The sequence below is a fragment of the Typopeltis vanoorti genome, chromosome 9 (assembly GCF_054136105.1).
Source record: "Typopeltis vanoorti isolate ZY-2024b chromosome 9, IOZ_Tvanoo_1.0, whole genome shotgun sequence".
NCBI classification, from domain to species: Eukaryota; Metazoa; Arthropoda; class Arachnida; order Uropygi; family Thelyphonidae; genus Typopeltis; species Typopeltis vanoorti.
Window position 1 is genome coordinate 107927360 of NC_143557.1, and position 16986 is coordinate 107944345.

General features: G+C 38.3%; 1 protein-coding gene across 1 annotated transcript; it reads right to left on the minus strand.

The window, feature by feature from the left end:
• Positions 1-328: 328 nt before the first annotated feature.
• On the minus strand, positions 329-16669 carry LOC150103400 (uncharacterized). The gene is made up of 4 exons (XM_090398467.1): positions 16530-16669; positions 14806-14973; positions 4884-5021; positions 329-402 (listed from the first exon to the last, which is right to left on the minus strand). The coding sequence occupies exons 1-4, from the start codon at positions 16666-16668 to the stop codon at positions 329-331; spliced, it is 519 nt and encodes a 172-aa protein (XP_090254593.1). The 5' UTR covers position 16669.
• Between the last annotated feature and the right edge of the window lie 317 nt (positions 16670-16986).

Genomic DNA, 16986 nt, shown 5'->3' on the forward strand with positions numbered 1-16986 from the left:
GCATAGGGACTGCAGTTTCGCAGTACCTATGCACGAACAGCCCCTGCCCGTAAGTAGGTAATAAATTTCATTTGCTGCGTGAAACCACCTCTTCTGCTTATTAGGGCTTCATATGCCTTTAAAAAATTTTCATGTTTAGTCCGGTGCAGTTAGAATGGTTTCTGGATTATAAAAATCATTTTAAAATGAATAAATGAAACATATTTTGTATTTAAAAAAAACAAAAAAAAAACATAAATTAAATGTTTTTAAATAATTTGGAAGGCAGATGATATTCGACCTGAAATACTAAAATATGGAGGTATAAAAGTTTTATAGTGGCTGCATTTCATATTTCAGAAGACATGGTCATAGAGAGTCCAATTCCAAATGATTGGGGTAGATCGCTCGTAGTATCCATCTCTAAAAAAAGACAAACAAAATTGAATGTGATAATTACAGAGGAATTTCCCTACTAGGCGTTATGCAAGTATTCTTAAGAAACGGCTAAGAAAAATTGTGGAGGAGAAGATTGGTGAAGAACAAGCTGGATTCCGACCAAACAGAGGTTGTCAGGATCAGATTTTAACATTAAGACAAATAGTTGAGAAACTGTGGAAATATAGCAAAGATTTGTATTTTAGTTTTGCAGACATGCAAAAGGCATATCACAAGGCCAAGAGGGAAGCTGTTCAAAATGCTACAGTTATATGGTGTCAATAGGACATTATATCGAATAATACTTAGTCTTTATTTGCATTGTAAGTCAGAATGTATTCACATTTCTTCAATTTCAATTGAAGAAAGTACAGGAAGATGGTATGATGTTAAATCAGATAAGTTACATGGGTTCACATTATCTCCACTGTTATTCATTGTCTATATGGATTGAATTATGAAGGAAAATTGTATTAAACCTGATAGCAAAACTGGCTATGTTAATCTCAGTTCTTTACTTTATGCACATGATGTTATACGTTTAAATAAATCCAGTACAAGTCTACAAGATTGCCTGAGCAAATTGAATAACTGCTGTAAAAAATTTGCTATGAAAATCAGCAATAACAAGACAAAAACAATGAAAATAGGCAGAAGCATTGAAAACATTGAATGAAACGAAGAGCAAAACCCAGGAGAGAGAGAGAAGACGAAACTGTAACGATGATTTTAGGAAAACAAAAATGCTATCTTCGTACATTCCTGAGAAAGTTTTAAAAAAATATGAAACCATCAAAAATTAATAAGTAACGAAAACAAGAGAAATTCAGGCAGTACGAATAAACAAAATCACTAAACTACTCACCAAAGTTTTTAAGAAAAAAGAAAAAAAAATACAAAATAGCTGACCATGTTGATGTGGCTAAGTTCTGTCCTTCCGCCCAACCTTGAGTATTCTACAGTACTGCCACGGATCTCAGATGGCTTTGATAAGTGTAAACTTACAGAGTAGTTAAACTGTATAATACAGGAAAGCCAAAACCTATACCTATTTATAGTTTTATTTTCGTTTTTTAAAGAAACAAGGCCTTTCTAAATGAAAGTTTAATACGTAATAAAATATGCAACTCTTTGAAATACACTGTTGGAATAGTTTTAGTGAAAAGGTTTTAGTCTTGATCTACAATTTCATTCAATAATCCAAACTAATTATGTTACAATTCCTTTCCATTAATCCAGTTATGTACGCAAATAACAATTAGAAACGTCTAGAGCAGGGGTAGCAAACTGGCGGCCTGCGAGCCGGATACGGTCAGCGAACTTAACGATTTCCTTCATAAAAATCAATGTGTTTTAACAATCTGTGGGGATGGAAATAGGAAATTAAAATAGGTCCTTTGATGGGTTTCAGTTTGGACCCATGATCTAAGGAATCACTTCCGGATTTTGATCAATTGAAATGTGACAATAAAAGTTAAAAGCTGACTCAGATGCTGGTTTGTTTCTTGTTTATCATAATTAGAACTCTTATAAGCAGAAGAATTATTTTAATGTGAAATATGTAATATTTGTTAATCTGGTAATCCGGAGATTACCCTGGGAACAGTTCCGTCAGGACTGCATCATCCCAACTGTCAAGTTTGGTGGAGATTCGATAATGGTATGGGATGTCAGTTAGATGAGGCTTGGTCCATTGCTGGATGTACCCTAAACAATAACATCTGATGGCTACCTGGACAAATTAATGCTTCCGACGCTATGGAAGTACTTCTGCAGCGACCCTTGCATGTTTTAACACGACAAAAGTGTTCCAATACTTTTGTCAACATAATCTATGGTAAATTGATTTCTCGTGTTGATATTCCGTGTATTCTTACGAAATACAAAAAGCAAACTCCCAAACCAGAGATAAAGTCGCGTATTGTTCTGTGCTTTGCGAATTATAACAAATGTGCATTGGATGTCATGCGCATTAACATTAGCGTCAGTTTGCATTCAATACAGCTTGAAGTCGTTCAAAATTGTATATTTTATTAGCAATATTTCTGTTGTTTTCACTAGAAGCAGAGCATATATTGTATGTAAATATCTACTTGATATTTAGGTCCTTAATATCAATTAATGTCAATTCCAATCATTTTGCCAAATATGAAAATAAATGATTGATCTGAGTCATAGCTACCTGTTTCTTAGGAGCATATTAAAATGTCGCATTTTTCCATCCAACTGGAGCAGAGTTATTGAAACTACAATAGTTTTTTTTTTTTTCTGTGTGTCCTTAAAAATTTTACAACTGAAATAGAAACAGGAACAGCATCACAAAAAGATATTAATAGGTTACACCACTGCTAAGTACTGAGCACTGGGATTTAAACTGCTCCCTGTGTGTGGGGGGGGGGGCGATGCGTGTGCGGTTGTGATATCGCTAATAAATACTCATACAATATAGATACAATGTAGTCATGCTGGGCTTCATTTTAATTGTAAACAATAAAACTCATGTTAGGAAGTAAATAGAGATGAGATACTGTTATGTAGTGAAGAAGCTATTATCCAATATTTTTTATTTTATTATTTTATATTTAGCTCTGGTCAATACTGAGGGTTAAGGTGGAATATAAAAATATTTTTAAAAAAATGGGAGCTTTTCAAAGCAATTGAGTTATTCTTTTTTTCGTCAGCATAGAATTTCTATAATTTTTCCTGTGAAATTTGTATAGGAGGAATTTCAAACCAGGCTGAATTTCATCGAATCCGGACAATTCATCGCCAACAATTCATCGGTGGAAAGTTAAGCGTGGGACAAATTAATCTCACGAAATTCTTCACGGATATGTGAAAAAAAGGAAATATTTCCAATATAAGAAATATTTTTAAAAAACATTTCTTTTAAAAAATATTTTTTAAAAAATTAAGAAATATTTTATATATTATTTAATATTTCGGTTATATTTAGCTTTCTAAAAAAATTTATTCCGTATAACGTTATTGCCCCCCCCCCCCCCACCCCCCCCCCCCCCCACCCCCCCCCCCCCCCACCCCCCCCCCCCCCCACCCCCCCCCCCCCCCACCCCCCCCCCCCCCCACCCCCCCCCCCCCCCACCCCCCCCCCCCCCCACCCCCCCCCCCCCCCACCCCCCCCCCCCCCCACCCCCCCCCCCCCCCACCCCCCCCCCCCCCCACCCCCCCCCCCCCCCACCCCCCCCCCCCCCCACCCCCCCCCCCCCCCACCCCCCCCCCCCCCCACCCCCCCCCCCCCCCACCCCCCCCCCCCCCCACCCCCCCCCCCCCCCACCCCCCCCCCCCCCCACCCCCCCCCCCCCCCACCCCCCCCCCCCCCCACCCCCCCCCCCCCCCACCCCCCCCCCCCCCCACCCCCCCCCCCCCCCACCCCCCCCCCCCCCCACCCCCCCCCCCCCCCACCCCCCCCCCCCCCCACCCCCCCCCCCCCCCACCCCCCCCCCCCCCCACCCCCCCCCCCCCCCACCCCCAACAAATACGAAACATAAGACAAATTCCTAAGTCTCAGCACTACGTGACAATTCTTGATATATATACACACACACATACGGCCACTGGATTAGAAACCTTTGCGTAGGTGCATGTAAACATCATTTACGCACATGTATGCAACAATTGGCCACATACGTTACCGCATGCATTCTTAAATAGTTACCTGGAAAACTATTTAAGAATGCTGCTGATCAGTCGTCGTCAGCAGTGTTTATCACAATGGGAAAAGCAAAGAATCTTTCGGAGTTTGGGAAATATCTTAATGTGGGTGCACTTCTGGCGTGATCTACGGTTTTCCACACAGTAGAGCCAACTGGGCTTTCAAAAGGTGAGATATCTCGGGTGTTTAATTCTTGAAGATATTAAAACATTTCCTTCTCAATTCCACTTTAAATTTTGTTCGTAGTTTTCTGAGACATCATTCATCACTGCTGAATTGTTAAGAACAGTATCCGGTATATTGAGTTTTTGTTATTTTTTTCTGTTTGAATCTCCATGTCTTCCTTCTTCTCTTCAAAGAAATGAAACACAGCATTTGTAAGAAATCATTTCTTAAATCAAGGTTCTCAAATTAGAACGAATGAGAGGTTATAGATACGGCATCTCTTCCACTCCAAAGTTGTAGATTTTCACGATAAAAATCTGATGCTCCCTTGCAACACAGACAAAGAACATGTTTTACCGATTTTATCTTCGTTTTCATAAATACAAGATTTGCATCAACTATTTTCTGTTAATCGGAAAAAATCGCAAGAATGTTAATTCAGATACGTTTTTCCATTCATCCATCCTAAGAATAAATGATTTTGTGGAAAGACGATTTCCTTTAGGATAATAATTATTTATTTCGGAAAACCACTTCGGTATTTTCATCGATTAAAAATGAAGCATAAAACATTCAAAGTTACATGGTAAATGTGATATTTGGCAGTCTGCTAATACGTTTTACTCACCGGATGGAATCAGGTTATCAAGGGCAAAGCTCTTGTTACATGGATTTAAGTCCAGCAGACAATTTGGTTGGATCCTTCTGCCATTGAAACAGTATTGTTCTTTGACAAATTTGGTGATTGGTGCTGTAACGACACCACCTGAAATTATATAATGGATGAATAGATAAATATAAAATAGTTTTATATCAAAACTCATGACTTTATTTTAATGAGACCATACATTTTTTAAAAAAGATCATAGCTTCTGACTAGTTTTCTCAAGGCTGTAACTGTGCTCATACAAATGCAAAAAATTAAATGAATGCAGAAACGTTAGTAACTCTCAAGCAGCTCCATTTGTATTTCGTGTGGTGTAGCGTGCATGACTTCGGATGCTTCAGTCAGTAACAAGTACATGACTACGCCTCACATGGTTATTCGCTAATTGTAGTTCTGTTCAGTTGAGAGAAGGGATAAGGTTTTTCCATATATCTTTAAGGATAATACCCTGATTTCTATTTAAATTATTGCCTGTGCGTAGAACTACTGCTGCTTCTTTGAACGTTCGGTGTCTATAGTCATCTTCGATGTAAGGCATAGAGCTGATTTTCCAGTCTATAACGTTCTTTTGGAATAAACGTTTGGACTCTGTTGCGTATCACGTGTATTATGCTCTGTTTCTGTGACTTGTGATGGTTTGTCAAATACTGTAGATATCTTCCTGTGTCTTTGGATTTCCTGTAGATAGAAAGTTAGAAATTGTTATAGTGTCTCTTAACCAGTATGTACAGAAAGAGTAGTTCTTTGTTCTTTTCGAGTTAAATAGTAAATTTGATCTTATTATGTAGTGAGTTGATTTTATTAAGAAACACCATGAGGTTTTCCATATTATCTTTGGTTCTCAACCAAATCGAAGGTTTGGGAGAAATGTTAGAGAAAATATCATTTTCAAATTTTTCCATAAACAGGTCCGCACATAAGCGGGTCAACAATTTATTAAAAATTGTTGACCCGCTTATGTGTATCAACAAGCTATTAAAAGTTTAAAAAACAACAGAGTCCTCCCTGCAGATAAAGGAAATGCAACAGTCATCATGAACTCCGAAGATTACAAGAATAAAATGATTGAATTACTACATAATGATACCTACTCAATACTTGAGAGAGATCCAACTCGTGAACTTCAAAATCGTACAAACAACTTATTAAAAACAACAACTGAATTATCCCGAAACGTCCGTTTATCTCTACGCTCTCTCCATCCGTTAATTCCTCGCATATATGGTGTTCCTAAAATCCATAAAGAGAACACCCCATTACGCCCAATTGTAGAAGGTATCGATTCTCCTACATACAATCTTTCAAAATACCTTGCCAAATACCTCAAACGTTTTTCAGGGAAATCACCTTCCTTTATCTAGAACACTACAGAATTTGTTACATACATCAAGGATATTACAGGTGATGAAAATGACATCATGGCTAGCTTGGACATAACTTCTTTGTTCACTAATGTCCCAACAGATGAAGTCCTAACATTACTCACGGACAAGTTATCCAAAAAAATGTTAGCCTTGCTTACACATTGCATCAGGTCCGGTTACTTGAAATTTCAAGATAATATATACAAACAAAATCATGGACTGGCTATGGGTAATCCTTTATCTCCTGTTCTTGCAAATATTTACTTAGAAGATTTTGAAACCAAGGCTATCTCTTCCTTTATTTTAACACCTAAAGTTTGGAAACGTTATGTGGATGATGTCTTCATTGTTTGGAGCCATGGACATGAATCCCTTATGGTTTTCCTCGTACATCTCAATAGCCGACATCAAAGTATTAAGTTTACTGCTGAGCTTGAAACGGATAATTCCTTGCATTTTCTTGATGTCAAACTGACTCGCTCTTCTGCTGGTAAACTAAAAATATCGATATATAGAAAACCCACACATACCAACAGATATCTGCACAGTCAATCCCATCATTTCCCTCCTCATAAGCTTGGAATAATTTCCACCTTGGGACATAGAGCCCGTTCTCTTCTTGATGATCCAAATGAACTGCTTACAGAAATAAACCATCTGAAAACTTCTTTCGAAGTTAATGGATATTCCAAGAAAATCATTAACAAATTCCTTCTTAATCCTCCCAGACATCACTCAGAAGAAACAAATAGATTCAAAAGCAATATATCTATTCCTTACATAAGTACTGTTTCACATAAATTAGCAAAAGTTCTAAAAAAATACAATATCAAACCTTGTTCACTCCACTTCCAAAGATCCGTTCCTTAATTAGCCACCCAAAACCTTGTCATCATCAACTCAAATACCCTGGCGTATATAAAATATTATGTGACTGCGATTTTCCTTATTTCGTGCAGACAGACAAATCTGTCGAAATGCGTATGGAAGAACACATGAGAGACATTACTTACAAGAGACAGCGAGCAAGTGCATTATCAAGTCATATCCTTTTCTTGGCTAATCCTAATGATGATAACCAAAGTCACAAAGTCTGCTGGAAAAATCTACAAACATCTTCCGTTGCAGTGACGAAATAGAGAGAAAAATTGTGGAATCGAGAGAAATAATCTTCAATCCTGTTCATCTAAATAACAACTTAAGCTACAACCTCCCGGATAGGCATTCAGCTGTAATCATGTACTGGCGTTCACGTGATGCAGCAAGCACGCACTCTCCCAACAATGCAACAAATGAAAGAAGAGCTTCAAATACAACTACAACGTTTTAATGCTAATTATGTATAAAGACTGTCTGTGTTGTTCATAGTCTTTTAACCCTCAATGTTTAGTGTTTTTTCTTTTATAATGTCACCTGAAGAAGGATGTTACAGGCCGAAACTAGTAGTGTGTTTATATTAAAACCTTTTTAATTAAATCTCGGTTCTAGTCATTCAATTTGTTTCATAAAAAAAAAATATATATATATATATATAGAGAGAGAGATATTTTTTTTTTTTTTTATTGTAAACATAACAATCTTATTTACATGATTAACCGGTTTTTGTTTCTCTGCAGTCAGACAGAGAGGTTACATGCTCATACTCTTGTTGAGGTATGTTACATCGAGGTCACTTATAAGGCTAATTACATTTTTTTTTTTTTTTAATTAAATTAAAGCCATTAAGAGTTATTTTAACATGATAACATAAGATCTTATTTTAACATAACATAAATGTGGAAGAACATAGAAGTTACTTTTGCACAATATTATCTATTAACATGAGAGTGCCAGCTGGTTAACTTTCGCACTGTTAAGCACAACAATCCTTCTTTCTTCCCCCTTTCTTTTTTTTTTGGGGGGGGGGTAAAGGTGTCACTTCTATGCTGGAAAGTGGATTATAATGCAGTCGCCCTGCTCAGCCAGGAGTTGATTCCGTGGATTCCATTCTTGGTGGAAAAGATCTAAGGTGTTGTTTTGCCTATGGTGGTGATGCTCGTGTAGGATCCGACATCTCACCTTTTGTTGGAAGGCTGCAGTGAGTTGGTCAGTTGCCTCTCTCTGTGAAGTTGCTGTGCTGTCTGGTTTTGTATGTCTGAGGTAGAAGTTGTATATTACCGCTTTTGCGGTGATGAAAAGGTAATTGCAGAATGAATGGTTATTTGACTCCACATGGGCGAGATTGAAATATTCCTCTTCTGTATGAAGATTACCACAGGTAAGAGCTGCCGTTTCCCGAGTCAAACTGATTAATTTAGTGTTGACTGGGCATTCCAAGTATATATGCCGGACCGTTCCTAATTGGTAGCAGAAGAGGCAGTTATCTGAGACGTTTGAGTTAAATTTTCGTAATATAGTAGGAGTGGGTAATATATTATGCCACATTCTCCACTGAATATCTGCGTCAGGTTTGATGGCTCTTGTGCGATATGGTAGATCCTATTGAAATATTGTTTGATCAGATGATGCAGGATTTTCCAACAAAGTGCTTTGGTTCGACTGTTGTGTTAGTGTACTGTAGATCTTGTTGGTGTTGCTGGGTGTAAGTTTCTCCCATGAGTTATTGGTTTTTATTAGAAAGATAGGCACCAGAACTTCTGAGTTTGGAGGGCTAAGCCCCACTTCTGTTATGTTATCAGGCATAGCGGCTTGAAACGCGGCCTTTACGGTGTCTATCTGCTCAGACTCATTCCCATATTCTAGGTTTTCGAGCGAATTTGGAAAGCGCCAGGTGAGGCTTGGAGAAAGAATGTCACCCAAGATCCTCACGTTTCGCCAGCTCCATGGAGGAAAGAAAAATTCTTTCTGAGTGATCTGGCTTCTTACCATCGTGTTGTGAAAGATGGGTTCCATGAGGATTTCAGGTAGGGATGCTGTCTTCACTGTGTGCTGGAGGTTTAGCTTCTTCCATCGTCGAAGGGCATCTTTGTAGAAATTTGTTAAATTTACAGGCACTTGAGCTGTTGTCATTCTTAAGATGGTGGAGAGAGAGAGACCTCTAGTGGCAGAAGTGAAAATATACTCAGTGGTGCATTTGTGTGATGTTTCCTGTTGTAGGGCATTTATGAGAAATCGAGCGCGGAACGTTGTTATCCTGTTGTCAATGGAGACCAACTTTTGTCCTCCATCTTTGAGAGAAGTACATAGCTGAGAGTAGGAAAGCCAGTTTGTTTTATTCCATATGAATCGATATATGGTTGACTTTATTTGTTTGATGAATTGCACTGGTGGCGTAAGAATCTTTAGTGTATGCCAAAGGACACTGGTGGCTATTTGGTTAACGATTATTGTTCTCCCTCTTGTGGAGGCAGAAGCTCGTATTGCTGCCCACTTTCCTAGAACTTGCTTGAAACGCTTGTTTAGTGTTTCCCAGTTCTTATCCACATAAGAGCGTGTGTTTCCTAGGTAAATCCCCAGGTATTTGTTTCCCTCTGTGGACCAGGTACCAGACATTGGGGAATCGGTTCGGTTTTTCCATTTGCCACACCATAGTCCTATGGTTTTATGTGTGTTTAGTTTGGCTCCTGAAGCTGCCTGATATTGTTGGTATGCCTTTTGTATGTTATGAAAGTCCTCTTCTTTGCTGGCTATGATTGTAACATCATCAGCATATGCTGTCAGGGTTATGGTTTGGTAGGGAAGTTTAGGGCGGCATGCTTTGAGCAGCATGCTGAGTCTACACAAAAAGGGTTCGATGGCAATTGTGTAAAGAGGACCGGAGAGTGGACAGCCTTGTTTAATACCTCTGCTGTATGGTGCAGTGATGGTAAGCCTGTTGTTTATTTTCATGCAAAACTGTGCCTTGGCATACAACATTTTAATAGAGTGAATGATGCCTGAGCCAAAGCCAAATGCTTTCAAGCAGTTGAAGAGGTAAAGGTGTTCAACGCGGTCGAAAGCTTTTTCTTGGTCTAGTGTTACAAGACCCATTGTTTCACTGTTGTTGTTCGCTATGCTTATTAGATCCCTTATGAGGTGTAAGTTTTCGTGGATAGATCTTCCAGGGATGGAATAGCTCTGATGCCTATTTATTATTTCGCTCAGAGCGGGTTTAAGTTTGTTGGCAATGGCTTTGGATATAATTTTGCAGTCGGTGTTTGTGATAGAGATGGGTCTCCAGTTTCCTAGTTTCGTCGCGTCTCCTTTCTTTGGAATGAGTTTGATAACTGATGTTGTCATATTGAGTGGAAAGCCATTGGTATTCGCTTCGACAAATACTCTGTAGAGGATAGGTCCAAGCTGTTCCCAGAAGGACTGATAAAATTCAGTGGTGAGCCCGTCTATGCCAGGAGATTTATCTTTAGGTAAGGAGGTGCAGGCAGTTTTCAGATCGTGTAACGTGATAGGGAGTTCTGTGTTACTCCTTGTTGTTGGTGAGAGTCTTTTCACATCGGAGAGAATTATATTCGTGGCCTCCATAGATGTTGGATTGGCTTAGTACAAATTTTTGTAGTACTGCAAGGTATATAAGAGGATTTCGTCATGATTTTCTATGATGTTTCCATTATCTGTTTTAATAGCAGATATAGTGGTGCACTCTTGTTGGCGTTTTTCTAGTGAAAAGAAATACTTTGTAGGGGCATCTGCGAAGTTAATATGTTTGCGTCGTGCTCTTATTAGTGCTCCTCTTGCAGAGTGCTCTAGGTGTGAGCGTATGGTGGCTTCTAGGGATTGGTATTCCTCAGATTCTGGATGATGCAATTGCTGTTGTTGTTGCAAATTTTTAAGGGCTGAATGCTTGTTCAAATTTCTTCGGTGACTATATTTTTGAGTGAATACCTTAACTTTGGATTTAAAAGGTGACCACCACTCGGAAATTGATTGTGAAGTAGGTATATCTCTGATGAGAGTTTCGATATAGATTTTAGAGGTTCTGAGATATTCTGTATCCTTTAGTAGGCTGTTGTTAAATATCCAGTATGCTCCTCCTTTGTATCTGGTGTGTCCAGGAAAGCAAATGTTAAGAAGGATGGAATCATGGTCTGATGCATGAGATGGATGGTATGTGACTCTCCTGATGTAGGGTATTGTGTGCATAGATGTGTAGTATCTGTCGAGCCGTGCCTGGTATAAGACACTGGTAGGACCACCTTTGGCTCTCCAGGAGAACATTTTCTCATGTGGGTGCAAGTGTCTGAAGGTGTCAGTCAGCTCGAAGTCATTTATTACATCCTGGAGAAGCTGAGCTAGTGAGTGTCGATGTTCTTGGCATTGCTGTCTGTCCATTGCAGGATCCAGAGTGCAGTTGAAATCCCCTGCCAGTATGATGTGGTCATTGACCTTGCTGAGGTGGTTTCGCACAAACTCCAGTACCTGCACTGCAAGCTGGTCATTTTGTGGGATGTATATGTTAATGATATATATTTTCTTTCCTGTCTGAGTTGTAATGAGTGCATATATTGCACACCCAGGAAAGGTATCGATTATTTCTACTTTTAGAGCGCTGTTTTGGTGAATTCCAATGCTGACTCCCGATCCATGAAGTTGTATGGCAGGACAGTGATGCATGGTATAAGGCCAGTTCTTCCAGTGTTGATATGAAGCTTTGCTATTGCAATGGAAGTTTGTTTCCTGCAGCATAACTATTTCTGGCCGGTGGGCAAGGATATGCTGCAGGACCAGCCTGTTTCGCAGTGGTGTGGCACATCCTCTAGCGTTTAGTGAGAGAAGGTTTATTGAGGTGCTCATTATTTTTATGGTTTAGTTTTATTTGGTGCGGTAATTCTCACTTCCTTTATGGATAGTTACGCTGCCGCTGGGATTCAAGCCCGTTTATCAGGTAGTATATCCTTTTCCTAAGATTGGTGGTTTTTCTCCCTCTTTTTCCTGCCAGAATAGTTCTTAAGTCTTCCAGCTGGGTGATAAGGCCACTGATATCAGCGGTGTAGTCATAGGCTGTTAGCAGTTTTTGTGAAGAGCCTCGAACTTTTTTAAGAAAGCTCTGAAGCTGCTCACTTGTAAGTGGGCCTTCAGTGTGAGGAAGACTTGCATTTCCAGTTTCCTCTTCATCATCTGAGGACTCAAGAAGCTCGATCTCTTCATCCCCCTCTACAGGCTGCTGGGAGGGTTCCAGAGTGCTTGGAGGCAAAGGTTTCCTGCTGCAGCTGCGCTGGTTTGTCTTTGGCTTTTTTTCCGTTTTTGTTTCTTGCTCCTCTTCGTTATTTGTATCTTTATCAGAGTTGGTTAGTTGTCTGTGTTCCGTTTCCTTTTCTCTAGGATTGCTTTTAATCGATGTTGGTGGAGGTTCTTTCGAAGGTTGGGTTTCTTTAGTGCTACCACTTGATTTTGTCTCCTCGGTACTGGACTGAGAGCTGTTTCCTTGAGATCTTTGTTGTTTGTTAGGGATGCTCTGTTTTTTGGGGTTGGCTGCTTGCTGCTTCTGATTCTCTGATTCGCTAGGGTTAGTAGTATTGTTAACCGGTTTCTCATTTCTGGGTATATACGGGCATAACTTCCTTACATGGCCTTCTTCGTGGCAGTAAAAGCACTGAGCTGCAACAGTAATATAAAAGGTGTAGGGTACTCCGTCTATTTCTGTGTTGATTATTTTGGGTATGGAGCCGATTGTATTGTCGCCAAAGTGCATTAGAGCCTGTCTTCTAAAGCTCTTGATGTGAGCGAATTCAGGCCTAGTTGTAGAGGCGCGTAGCGTTCGGATTTTACCTGTCACTGCGCCGTATTTTGATAGTAATCCGCGAAGCATTTGATGGCTTATTTCCGGTGGTACATTTGACACTGTTACTTTTGTGGGAGCAATTGCGATTGGTGAGATATTCACGTGGCATGCTCCGATATCTATTCCCTTTTCAATTAATGTCTCAGACCAAGATGCGTTGTTAAAGTACATTTGTACGGTTCCGGCAACTCTTGAAATGTGAGTTATATTTTTTGGGGGAACATGTTGAGCTACTGCATCTAGATACTTTTCCAGTGGGGTATTTTCGATTGCGAAAATTACAATTCCGTTATCTCGGGAAAAGCGGTTGGCTGGGTGAACGTTTGTACGCGTTGTGGCAGTGGTATTAATTCGCGCGGAAGTATTAGCTACAATGTTAGCATAGGAGACAGAGAGTACTGACCTTTGTCCGTTGTTGTCCGGGGGGGCTGAGACTGATGTCTTTTTCTTCTCTGGCGATGTGGCTGGCGTCTTTTCCTTGATCGGAATTCTGCGACCTTTGACCGATTCCTGCTGAGCTCGGGCTTGGACCGGCTGCTGCTGGTGGTGATATGCTGTGGTTTATACTGGCCATTGCTTCGGGCGAATAAGGGGAAACGCAAGCTATCACAAATTCCCGGTACTCGAAGGCATACCGTTGTAACAATAAGCACACGAACAAAGAAGATTTTAAAAATTTAAATTTAATATAACTTTTCCTAGCTTCACAAATTTAGAAAACTAATTTTTTAACGCGATAGATTAGGTGCTTACGTTTATGTAGGTATAAATCTTGAAGCTGATTGACGTATTCGACCGCACAAAATACAACTTTAGGCAAGAGCGACTTTGGACACGTCTGCACACTTCAGCGTCGCGACTATAGATAGAGAGAGAGAGATAGATAGATGGATAGATAGATAGATAGATAGATAACCAATCATGATGTGTTTACTTACACTTATATTAGAAATAAATCGGGCCAGTAATATGCCGACATATTCTACATCTTCCTGTGCCTGTTCAAGGCAGTCATTTGTCCCCACGCTCCAATCAACCTCAATCACACCGCAAACTGAATTAACACTAAGAAGTGCATTTCGGGTTTCCTGGAAAAAAATTCTGTCATCATCACAATTAAGAGTATTCGCATTTAAAAGTTACAGTTAAAAACACGTTAATGAACTCGCCATTCTCAATAGGTTATGAAATGATTAACGATTCCTTGTTTAGAACTATGAAAGAAAGTCCATTTTCGCAGAACTACAAAGGCACACTAATCGCTCTATTAAATTAAAACTAGTCCTAATTTTTTAAACATAGATTACGATTAACAAAGTTTAATAGGTGTATCTGTCAAAAATATATGCTATTTAATTTTTTTAGATAATTAAAAGTATTTTAAATATTTTAAAATATTTCAAGTATTTTAAAATATTTTAAAAATTATGATAAAACAAATATTTAAAAATTATCTTAAAAATATTTGTTATTTTAATTCATCTTTTAAATTACTTATATTTCTGTAGTTAATTTTCTACTAGTAAACCAAGATTAGTTTGGCGTGTGCAGTCTAAATAACGTATTTTTACTTTTATTTCGAAAAGATAAACTGACAATAAATAGTTGTCACTTTCTGAATAACATCTTCCCAATTTCGTAAATAGGAAGGTCTTCAATCAATTGACTAATTCTCCTGTTTGAATAAATAGGAATATATAAAATTATCAATTTATATAAGTGAGTAAAAAGATTTACCACACTTTTTTCCAGACAAAAATACTGAGGCTCCCAGCCGTTGATCTTAAAGAACAAATTCTGTTACTTGAGCAACTTAATAGTGAACAGTCGATATCTGTGAAGCTTATTCCACTGGGTTGAGCTTTAGTGTAAAGTGTCATGTTGACTGGAATTTTGTCTGCACAAATGTTGCTGGAATTCGCACATGTGCTACAACGAACATTTCCATAGCCTTCAATAGACGTAGTGGTAACTGAAAGAAAGTAAGAAAAAAAAGTCATTTATGCATATGCACCACAGAAGAAATCTGAAATATTTTCTTCTGAAAAAGCAATTAAAGTGTATTTCTAGGTTTAATAGTAAGAAAAGCGCATATAATGATGTCGTAAAAAAAATAAGGATTATGTTAAACAGATTTCTCTACCTAAATAGAATATTAAAATTAAACATGCCAAAAATATTAAATTCTGCCTGGATTCAAAGCACACTACAATATTTAGTTGGGGAGAAATCTAACGCACTACGCTGAAACCTCTGGTTTCGAATCAGAATAAAGAAATTCAAATTTTAAGTAGAAACAAATACAAGGATACTGCAATGTGCTATTAAATACACCATACTAAATATATGACGCCTTAGATATTTACAGGCTAAGGGCCTAATATATATAGTTCCTAAAGCAAATAAGGAAGCAATACACAAACATTATACTTATTTTGCGCCAAAAGTATTCAACACACTTCCTTTAACAGTAAGAAATGAAAGTAACCCAAACAAATACAAAACTCGAATAAAGAGTATTTATTTTCATACAGCAATGAGGAAGCTCTGTTCAGAATACCTGTATGAGGGATTTTTGCATATCGGTGTCAAACATATCCTGCTGCAGGTGTATAATATAAAAAACATTATAATGCTATTTAACTTCTTTGTTTCATTCGGTTCCTAATTAATATTATGCAACTTTCACTGTACATATTAGCATGTTTCCTATGATTTTTATTATGTTATTATTTTATAATAATATATAATATGTATATTATATGGATGTACAAATGTGTATATAATGAATATGTATTACATAACTTTTAATAACTTTATGCATATCGTACCTGAACGAGCTGTTGCTCTTCGGTTACACATATGATTGTCAAAAGTTTGAACTAGAATATGAAGCTTACAAAATAAAATAATCAACTCTTGTCAAAAAAAATAATAATAATGTGTTACGCAGACTGGAAATATTAGTAAAACGCAGACAACGTGGTAGTTGAGTTTAAATGAATTTGAATACGAGGTATACATTTCGATTAATACGAGGCGACCATATTTAATCTCTAAGTAGAAGATAAAATGAACGAAAGCGCCATGCATAGGGATGTCGGAAGAATAATCGCTGGATTCATTATAATCGCGTATGAAAAATAATCAACAAAATCACTCCTGTGTTAGTGATGTGGGACGTCGACACCAACTTCCAATCAAAATACGAAGAGAATTGTAATTCATAAATATCTACTTTCCAAAATATGTCTCAAATGCATTCTAAAATCTTAATGAGAATGTGAGCAGAGGGTAGCATGGTAGGTCTGTCTCTATTAATATGTTTAGAAATGCGCAGTTTAATTCTGTATATTACAGTAAAATAGATATTTGAAGATAAAAATTATACATATAAATAATATTCAATATGATATGCGAAAAGGTAAATTATAAACGAATTCAATCTACTGATTTTATCTAATCATTATGCTAAAGAATACTTTGACTACCATAACTACAACAAGTTGCTCTGAGAGGTATACAAACCAGGTGCAGGTGGTACGGCATTGCATAACGAAAGTCCACCTTCGCCACAAATTATCGGTTTAACTTGTGCATCGCTAAGTTTGAAAACTGTGGCTCCCACAACCATCACCATCTTCAGCCACTGTGGAAAGCAAAACATGATGCTGTCTTGTGGGAAGATGAGTGTACGGATGCAGCCATCTGTATTTATATTACCCTTCAACAATAGATGCACGCGTATTTCCTGCACGAGTCGTAATAATCGGATAATGCTGCTATACTTTCGAAAGGCTCAACGTTTTACTTGGATAGGTTAGGCAACGAATATGCGCACATTGTTTCGAAAACTACAGGACTGCCACGAGCAGTATTGCCAATCTCTTTTCGGGTGCTATACTCACACTCAGAGCACTCAGTTGTTTCGTAATGTTATCAGTAAGATATTCAACATCTGTTCGCTTACACAATGGCTAGCTTA

Excerpts from the sequence above, each read along its gene's own strand:
- LOC150103400 (XM_090398467.1), bottom strand. The coding sequence starts at position 16,668 with ATGTTTTGCTTTCCACAGTGGCTGAAGATGGTGATGGTTGTGGGAGCC. Across the intron at positions 14,974-16,529 it reads TGCCGTACCACCTGCACCTG|TTACCACTACGTCTATTGAA; the intron begins GTTTGTATACCT and ends ACTTTCTTTCAG. Across the intron at positions 5,022-14,805 it reads TTCACTATTAAGTTGCTCAA|GTGGTGTCGTTACAGCACCA; the intron begins GTAACAGAATTT and ends ATATAATTTCAG.